The following is a 10,056-nucleotide window of genomic DNA, read 5'->3' as shown; positions in this document are numbered from 1 at the left end:
CCTATTCATTAAAGAGTGGAGGATTTACAATCTTTCAGTGTGAGTCAAGACTGCAGAATATCTTTTTTTTTTTTTTTTTTCCCTTCAGTCGCAGACTCTTCCCATTTGTATTGTGGCTGCTCAAGATCCCCCGCTTTCTTGAACCATATGGGAAGGCAGTCAAACATGAGACGATGTTTTTCTGGACTCTGCAGCTCATTAGTGTTACTCATGTTGTGAAACATTCTTTTAAAGCAGAATTTCAAAAGCCATACTCCACATGAAGAGTAGGAGCCACTGCTGCACTGTAACTTAATAACATGCTTTACATTATTGCCTGTGTTGATTGCTGGAAAGGTAACCTGCTAATGAATTTTTGAAATTCACTTTCATCCTGTTTGAAATAACGCTTCTGAGATTAGTTATACATTGAATCCAATCCAGCCATCAAAATGCAATGCTCTGTTGAGTTTCCTTTGTGTTCATATAAATATTTAAAAATAACTTCCCCTTTCAATATAATCATGCACTTTTCAGATGAAATTTGTCTTCCTCCTTCCACCCCTAGAAACTCTGTTTTTTCTATTTCACTTTTTAAAAAGGGTAAGCTGGTTAAATTGGTGAGATGAAAAACCACTGTTGTCTCTTGGCGTATTGCAGTCTTTGTCCTTTTCAATCAATGGCTTTGGCTCTAAAATACAAAATGGGAAGAAGCAGTATGTATGTTGTATGTATGCACATAGGTGTGTACAGGATACGATGGCTTTAGTCTTTCTTCTCAGGCAGGTGTGCAAAGGGTGATTTGGATCCCTTTGGAATTTTTACATGATTACTTTGCCTCTGTGTTGTCTGGATAACCTTGTTAACCTGATCAATAATTTCTTTTGGCACAGTTTATTTAAAAAATGTTTGTTGGCATTACTAAATAAAAAGTTTCTCTGGATCTAAAAATGGACAAAAATGTAGATGAGGTTTCTAGATTACTTACAGCACAGAGCAGTGCAGTTAAAGTGCAAGAATGACGTGTCGATTGCCCAGTGTTCATTGGCGATCACTGAAGCGGACATGCATGTTCTAAAGCACGTAAAGAAGCAGTTCTGTTGCAATGTTGTCCCTTCATTTATTTGGGGAAGAGTCAGCCTAATTGGAAAAACAACCAAAAGAACAACAACGATCCCCCAGACACCCTTAGAAAGCCAGTAAAGCATTAAAAGTTGAAATGGGGTCTCTTGGGAATTAATGCCTCGTTTAGAAAGGTGGTCCCCAGTGAGCTACAAGTTATCCAGGTAGTTCTTAATCCTGAGGAAGTGCCACCGTGGATTATCATTCTTCTTCTTGTAGCTGAAATAACACAGTTTTCTTATGTTAAATATGTGTCACTTGGCTGTCTCTTGTTGGTATTTTTCAAGTGCTTCTGCTTAGTACCTAAAGAGGTTTTAAAGCAGATCCTTGAATTCTACCATTTTAGTGAGGCTGGTATTAGTGCTCCTGGTAGCATTTATGTATCTGAAGGGAAAAGGTCATTTGTGGTGCTAATACTTACTCCCGTGTGAACAGCACATACAATTTATCTCATAAATTACTAATTTCTATAGTTCAAAAATTTTACTTTCATTGAACTGAGTCTGTGGATATGCGGATAAAGGAGTATTAGCTATGTGACAGGAAAATGGTCATCTTGCAGAGATACTGAGAATACTGCTTGTAACTAACTTGACTCCTGGCATCAGTTCAACTCCCCTCCAGTTACCTCGGGGAAATTGCTTATTGGGTGCCTTGGACAGTTTTCTCTGGCTCGGTCTATACTGTAGGCTGAGCCGGTAGCTGCTCTTAGTATGAAGGTTATTTAACACTTTTATTGAAGTCATATTTTCTGCTGCTTAAATTTTTTTTCCAAGTTAGTGTGCTCAGACTGCAATTTTCTTTCTTCTGTGCCTGCCTCACATTTTTTTGTATTTCTGATTAGTCAGGTTTGATCAGTTGTTACCAAGGCTAGTGTCTTGCACGTACTAAACACGATGCGTCTTCAGTTTTGGAAAGCTGTAGCGTTCCCATTCATTGGAGCAAGGTTTTGAAATTTGGCAGACAATAGCTGTTGAACAGGGATATGCCTTCTGCTCTTCTTGAGAAAATCTGCCCAAATTAGGCAAACTTGTAAGTCTTTGGAAAAATACCACTTTGCAAGTACTTGGTGAAGATATTAGTGCTGAAGTCTTCAGAAGTTTCAGCGTGTGCTGAGTGCGTTTTGGCCTCGGAGGGGTTTTTGTGGGACAAGATGATGCAGTCACCCGCAGAATAGTTGAACATGCCTCAGTCTGGGCCTTGCAAGAATGCAGCCAGACTTTCCATGTCATGGCTGCTCAAGGCCAGGGTGGAGGTTGGCAGCCTCTTGAGCTCTCAGATTCCTTCAGTGGCACCCAGCGGTGCAGAGGAGGAAGATGGCTGGAACACAGTCCTGCACGAGTGGGGTCTGGGCTGTACTAAAGAAGGATAATGTGCATGGGCAAGTTGGGAGCAAGTGGACTTACAGCTAGGAGAGGAAGGGGATGAAAGGCATGGCTGCACTGGGTCATGCTAAAGGTCCATCTGACCAGCAAACTGTTTTTTCTCTTTTTGTGTTCACCCAAGGGCAAGGAATGGGGGAAGAGATGCTGTGGTCAGAGAGAAACCTAGCTGATTCAAGAGACCAAATGTGGTGGGGAAGAAGTAGAGCTCAGACTAGGATCTGGTTACAGAAGCTTGGAGTTGCTTGTTTAGGAACCATTCCTGTGACTGGAGTGCCAAGAGTGATGGGAATGGGGTCGTTTGAGGAGAGGCAATTTGAATTGGCAGTTCTGGTAGTAAAGTCGGGGAGGATGAGAGAACTGGGACTAACTGGACAAAGGAAACAACAGAGAGGAGCTCAGGAGGAGAAAGGGAGTTTAAACAGAAAAGCCAAGGAACCAGTAACAAGGAAACAGCTTGGATAAAAAGCGTGTGGGGAGAGCAGGGCTGGGCTCTGGGTAGGGCGGGTGGGATTGCGGCTCGCAGCCAGGCAGGAGGTGCAATGGGATTAGAGCATTAGGTGCGGCAAGTCAGGAGTTTGATGGGATCAGGAGAAAGTGTAGTGGGTACACAAGGGGAAGGAAGAAGCATGGGTCAAAGGATGAAGGTTAGATAATAAAAAGAAGAATAGTGAAGGGACCTAGCAGTCCTCTTCTGCATGCTTGGTTTTGTAGCGTTGCTATTTTTATAGCTTTTTCCATGTAATATTTAAGTAGAGTTGACTTACTGGTTTGAATGTGTGCACGTTGATTTCTGTGGTTGCATTTTGCATCTTTACTCGCTGTGGAAGAATATTTGACCGCATCCCCAGTTGAGAGCTGTATCCAGGAGTGTGTGCACTGCTGTTTTTCATCCACCCATTCTGTGCAGAAAGCTTTGAGGAATTGTTTAGCAAATAGGTTTAAAATGTCTTCAAATGACATTTTTCACTCTGCATTATGCTTTCTCTTATGCAGAGATAAATGCTTTAACACGTTTATCTTGTATTTACAAAAGGAAAAAAATGATTGGCATGCAGCAGTGAGTGAATGGAAGTGTGTTTTTGCAAACAAAAGCTGAATGGGGAAGGGAAATATTTCTTGCCCTCTTGAGGGCTGTTGATCTGTCAAATGTGGGTCTTACAGGAGTGGCATTCATTAAGAATGTGTAACTAAGGTTTTGCTGTAGTAAAAGAAAAACTGTCAGTGGATGAACCAGGAGAGCTGGGATAGAGCACTACATAAATATTTTTTCACTTATCCCGCCTCTCTCTCCCAAGTATAACAACCTGAGATACTTCTGCTTTTGCGTTGCCACTGGAAAAGCCTGAAAATAAAGGGTGAGAGGAGAGGTTTGTATATACTGGTCAAGTGCCCTTATTTCCTTACAGCTCTTTGGAGTTCTGAAACATCTGTGTTTCACAGAGGTTGCTTTTTGGCACATGTTTGTAACTTAACGTGTAAAAGCTGAAAAACCATGTAGCACAGCTTTGCTACAGTTTTTGGTGCGCAAAAAACCTCTAAGGATTGGTGAGTAGCTTCTTTGCTGCTTTGCTCCGAGAGGCTGCCATCAGCTGATCAGAAAGGCTACATTCTCCTGAAGGACAGCCAGCCTACCCATGGTGATCAAGGCATTCACTGCTTAAAGATACTGTCGCATGCTTACCCGAAAACCAGAATTGTAAGCTGTGCAAATGCACCAGCCTGTCCTTTAGGTAATGAGAATGCGTATCACATGACATGTGTGACTCTGTTCCTATTTAAATCAGTGCCCTGGGGATTTACAGCCTTATTTTTGGAATGGGGGGGATAGCTAGGTTCCAACTCTATTTAAAGACAAAATAATGTTTCTCTGGCTGTGTGGCTGCATTCAGTCTTCTAGGATGCAATCAAGTAGCCCGGGAAACAACACTGGAACGGTGGAAGCATGCATCCGTTCCCGGGATAGCATGATATGAACTGTGACCACTTCTATACCTCATCTGGATAATTGTGGGATGTCTTTTTTCTTTTTTTTTTGCATTGTGGCTTTTGCTTTGATTTTTGTCTCTGTCATCCTTTAACTTGTATTATGTATAAAATTGTTGAAAGCTCCTTTTCCAGAGGTTGGGTATGATTGGCATGAAACCATCTCAAAATAGGAAAGCTATAATTGTTGGAAGAAGATGACTTTTGCAAGACGTGCTGTTGTGAAACACACACACACCCCTAACTCAGGCATCTTGGGAGATCTGCATGGTTGTTGATGCTTTTTGAAAACACTTAGTCTTGAATAGAAAGCTTGTGTAATCATAGTGCCAAAATTTAATGTTTGTGGGAGTGTGTTGAATTGTTCCAGCTAAGAAAAGCCTTCACTGAGCTAAACAACATAAATATAAATATTTCACTTGGTTATTAGCAGTTGAAGTGCTTGGTGGTTAGGAACAGCATGACGAAGTAGTGCACTCCATTCACACAAAAGTCAGAAGATCTTTTATATAGCATGCATGGTTTTCATGCGCATGACTACAACAATTTTTATTGAATGTTGAATCTGTTGTTGCCTTAGCTTTTGTAGTTTGCTTGTGGGTTAATCCCTGGGAACAACAACAAAAAAAAACAAACCTGGAGCATTGTCAGAGTAGTAAAAAGCTAGAATTCATGCTTCTTGAAGAGTTGGACAAGTGAAAAAGCATCGAAATAGCGGAGATTCAAAACCTATTTTATAATTAGAATGCACGTGCAGTGATTGTAAGTGACTGGTCAGTGGAGCAATGTTGATTTCCCTCTGGGGGAGAGGCATTCACCGAACCTTCTCAGCAGGGGGTGAGATTGATTCCTTAATCAGAATAGCAACAATCCATCCTGAAGCTTCCTCAAGGTATTAGGGCTAAATTAAACAGTCTGGGACTAATGTGTAAGCCCTAATGCACTTCAAGAGGCTTTCTTGGATAAAGAGAATTTTGAAAATAATCAGAAGATGAACCCAAAACAAAAAGAAAAAAGCCACAGGCTCAAATCACCCTTAAAAAAGGGGACTGTAATACATTTTTTTCTTTGTGTGGTGCACTGCTTAATGCTCAGATCCTCTTAGGGAAGAAAACAAAAAATGCATGAACTATATAGCTCTATTCATGGCATTGCATTTATAACTTGTTTTTTCTCCTTTGTGTATGTGTTCCATAGCTGTTCCAAAAATAGATATGGTTACAAATACTAAATTGATAGAATTAAACATCTTAAAGCCAGGAAATACACCATTTTTTAACAACAGTCACTACTGAGGAAATGTGGGTTCCTATGCATATTGTATTATGTCTTAATATTGCAAAATTTTAAGATTGTGTTTACTTGTCTGCATTTACAGAGGCTACAATTATGCATTAATTTACTGAGGATAAAAATGTCATGGTTGCATTCAGCTTTTCTGGAAATCCTTTCATTAACTTGAATGACGAATGAAACAGTATGACTGAGCTGTAGTCTGTATATAAAGTGCTCATAAGCAAGAACTAACTATAATATGTCAGTAGCCTTGCGGGATGTGCTTACTGATCGTTATGAAAGTCATTCATACACAGGAGTACTACAAAAAAAGTGAGGTAGACCACATGGCATTTCTTCAGTCTTAGTTCTTGGTCACTTTGTCTCAGTCTGCACACAAGTCAGGTGACAGGTAATTTTCTTTTTACAGAATACTGGAATCCTTTACAAATATATCCAGAAGGCCTGAGGACTTTATAAAAGCTGGAATCTTTTAGGGTGACTCTTTGTTAATAAAGTCTGTGAAGACATACTGAATGTCCCTGGTGGAAGTTGGTAGATGCTCTCAAAGACCTCTGACTTCAGAGATGCTCTGCCAAAATATTCTACCATAACATAAACTTTGTTGGTCCCACTGGTTCATGGCCCACCAGTTTGTGTTAGCAGCCAAAACTCCATTATGTAGGGAGAGGGGTTTAAACTTTAGGGTTTGTGAAAAATAAGCTCTTTACTTTCCCTGTCTTGGCTGAGAGCCATAGCAGTTTCAGTCAACCTTTGGACCAGAGTTGTAGCTTCCAGAGACTATTTTAATTGGAAGGTATTGTCATTAGGACAACTGAAGAGCACCGAATGACCTCGTTGTCCTTGCTGTGGGAGGCAATGTTCTTGTCAAATTGTGAGAAATTCCCTCTGTGTACATCGGTAAGCACAGATTTGTTTTCCTGTTTCCCCCTGCTCTGTATCAGTCTGGTTCAGAGGCCAAGCTTGCTTTCCCTGCTTGGCAGCTAAAACATGTAGTTTTATCAAGTCAATATCCTCTTCCATATTTTTAGATGATTCAACTGCTCATCAAGCAAATGGTCTATCCCTGTGTTATAAAATAGTTGGGGAGTCATGGGACGTTCAGGGAACTGTGCCCAGAAGCTCCAGTTGCTGTATGAAGATCAGTAGCTCTGATCCATCCAAGTCAAAGGTTGGACAGGAGGTTCCTGTTTGTTCTTCTTCAAACAAAGGCATTTCTTCTGTGTTCAAGTGCTCTTTAATCCAACAGATGAAGCTGCAGCAATGTAATGGATGAAAGCTGAAGTAAGCAAAGCATAGGTATGAGGAAGAGTGAAAGGAGAAGAGGAGGAAGGCTGGCACCTTGTTATTTTTAATAGCAGGAGTTGATACAGATTGCCAAGGGACTGGTAGAATTTCTGTCAGAAGGAGTGGCTGTATATTGAGATGAGAGTCTCTGGGTCCACCGTAAGCTTTGGGGACCCTTGGTCCTGTCGTGCCAGCGGTGGCGTGGGATTGCTGTAGCAGTTGCCCTTCAGCTGTGGGTCTTCCTCTCGCAAAGTTTACGAACCTGCGAGCTCTCATTTTGTCATCCTGCAGAGCAGTTTAATCTGTGACTGACAGCTCCGGATTGCTTGTGGGGATATTGCTGGATGCTTACGATACCGACTCATTCGTTAGGGATATGATAGATGCTCTGATTTCTTGAAATTACTTTCTGAGTAAGCATTTTGGAGCATGAACACTGGGAAGATTTTTGTTTGTTTTGTGGTTTTTTTTTTCTAAGGCAGTTCAGTTTACCTAAGAATTGTATTTATACAAGTCCAGATTTGGAAGATTATACCGATCCTATATTTTGCGTTCAAGTTAAAAAGAAAATAGAACAAGGAGTATTTTTTGGATCTTCCTGTCCCAAGATAAAATGTTAATTACTGTTGTATAAGTGAGACAAAATATTTTAACATCTGTGTTTTGAAATATTGCTTTAAAGTTTATAAACCATATGATTTGTAAACCATGTGAAAGTACAATGAAATAGGGAATTATAAAGGTGACAAGAAAGCAAAGATATGAAAAGTTTATATAACTGTGGATTTTATCTGCAGTAAAATTAATTTTTGCCTAAATTACAGCGTTTTAATTGTAAAGAGAGGATAAAATAATGAGATTTATTTTTACCCTGCCACCACAATCTGTTCTAATACGAAGCCCTTATGATAAGCTTTGTCTTGCAGAGCACTTGCACTGGTGTAAAATGTTGCTTAGACTATTTATCTTCATTAGTGTATCTGTTATTTTAGAAATTGCTTTTGTTTTGTGCTGTTGTTCAACTAAATCACATTTTATAAAAGACTGAACCTTATTCTTCAGCCCTTAACTTTAAGAGTAATTTCAATTATTTCAGTGCAATTAAGAGCTGAAGCTCTTGGCTCTTTGTTTACGCACCCGTTGTGTCTGTCTGCATTATGGGTCTGTGGCTTTTTTTCGAGGTTAATAAGAAATTTAGATCATTGTGCTTAATTTAGTAATGCTGACTCTGCTCTCCAAACATCTGTCACTGTTTGCATCAATGTCTGTGCAAGGCAGGGCAATATTCAGAACCTTCAGTCTCATTTCAGGCACATGTTTTTCTAGAGGATTTGTGTCTCTAGTATCCCCACTAAGAAATTATTCTCCAATACACGCAGATGCCTTACACTTTAGTCTTGAGCTCTGGTAAAGTAAATTTTCTCTTTTCTGACGTTCTGCAGCAAGACCCATTGTTTTGTTAATATCCCATTCCCCTGTCCCCCCATGCATCTTACTTGCCATGAGTAGATTATTTATTTTCAAAGACACTGTTCTTTTTTGTCTCTGTCTTGCACTACTTGTAAAACGAATTCATCTCACCATGTACTTTAGAACTTGCAACGTATGTTTCCAAAAATGTCGACTAAAGTGCAACGTGATAACTTCTTGCAGGCTTGAGTGCCAACTCGGAAGTGTCTTGTTTAATGAAGGAAGGGGTCTGTCAGATCAATTGAATATACCAAGTGTCATAGAAGCAGCAAATAACTTGCTCTGATTATAAGACTCCAGAACACTGGAGGAGGCTTGCTGATAGTAACTTGGTATTTTAACGTAATGGGAAGAGGTTTTGTTTTGGTTTCAAGTGTTTTGAGGTAGGGAGTTTTTTGAGGTTACATTTGCTCTGATGAACTCTAATATCCAAAGCCAACATTTCTTACACAAAAATGGGAACTTTGCCTTTAATATCTGCTTTGAAACTAATTGCTCTAATACCACCTCGTTCCAGTAGTAAATGAGTTAAAGTGCACCCAGCAAGACTGTTGAGGAGTGCCTCAGAGTGTAACTTACAGGATGTCAACCCTTGAAACACTTACAAGTCTGCTGTTTTAGTAAGTGCATTGCTTAAAGTGTTGTGCTGTTCCAGAATTCCCATTTACTCTTTTATTTATTTATTTTATGAACCTGGGAGGAGTTGTTGCAGCAGTTGTTGCTGGAGATCCCACCCTCATTGTGCTAGGTGGGCATTGTGCAACCCAGGCATTGATGGGCCCTTGCACGCTGTGTAATACAATTAAAAGACAAGCAAGATTAGAAGGATGGAGCATGTGTCACTCAAAGATGTGGAAATCGTACACAGGTCTCAGGCCTCTCCCATCTCATGATTCTTCTGGTCTGGGGGGAAAAAAAATAGTAATTTCTCTTGCACCCACATTTTCTGTGAAAGTCCTTATGTGTTGTGAAATTGTAGAGTGCTGCATAGTTACTGTACTCTGAGATGAAGTTAAAAAGTAAAACAGAGGGTATCTATTTTCTATCTAATATCTTCTTACGTTGAAAATCAATATAGTATGCTGATAGATACCCAAAATAGATTCTCTATACTAGAACACACTTCAAAGAACTACTTTTCCAATATACCAATTAATTGCCTTCAATTAAATAGGCAAAAAATTAAATACAACATCAATATTTAATGGCATCTGCTTAAAACCCTCCCCCTCTAGACTTGAAAGAGAGGCTGGAATGTGTGTGTGTGTCTGTGTTTTCTTTTCATTTAAGGAGTTAATTACTTACTCCTTAAAGATGCAAGATGCCCTTCATGGCCCTGCTCAGAAGTAATGGGTTGTAGGAAACAGCTTCATTTCTCTTTGTAGGCCCTTACGCTGTGAATATGCATTTGGATGTTACCAGAGAGTTTCTGTTCCCTGAATGGCATGAGGTTGTCTCCACCTTTCAGCAGGCAGGCTCCTCCAGTTGAAGCAAGCGTGCAGAAGTAATACTGAAAGTGGGCTGTAATTTTTCT

The 10,056-nt window shown here is 40.0% G+C and overlaps 1 protein-coding gene across 10 annotated transcripts in view; it reads left to right on the top strand.

The window, feature by feature from the left end:
* Nucleotides 1-234: 234 nt before the first annotated feature.
* FNBP1 (formin binding protein 1) overlaps nt 235-10,056 on the top strand; it is a 95,670-nt gene continuing 85,848 nt past the window's right edge. For 9 of the 10 annotated variants that reach the window (XM_035898245.1, XM_035898250.1, XM_035898249.1 and 6 more), the window contains exon 1: nt 245-286. In XM_035898245.1, the coding sequence (XP_035754138.1) occupies nt 260-286 (27 nt within the window). In that variant the 5' untranslated portion in view covers nt 245-259. Of the gene's footprint in view, nt 287-10,056 lie in introns of all 10 variants that reach the window. The other variant, XM_035898251.1, reaches the window with a different exon arrangement.

The sequence above is a fragment of the Egretta garzetta genome, unplaced genomic scaffold, assembly GCF_000687185.1.
Source record: "Egretta garzetta isolate BGI_Z169 unplaced genomic scaffold, ASM68718v1 scaffold497, whole genome shotgun sequence".
NCBI lineage: Eukaryota > Metazoa > Chordata > Aves > Pelecaniformes > Ardeidae > Egretta > Egretta garzetta.
Note: the sequence above shows the minus strand (reverse complement) of the source record. Positions and strands in the feature narration are given on the sequence as shown.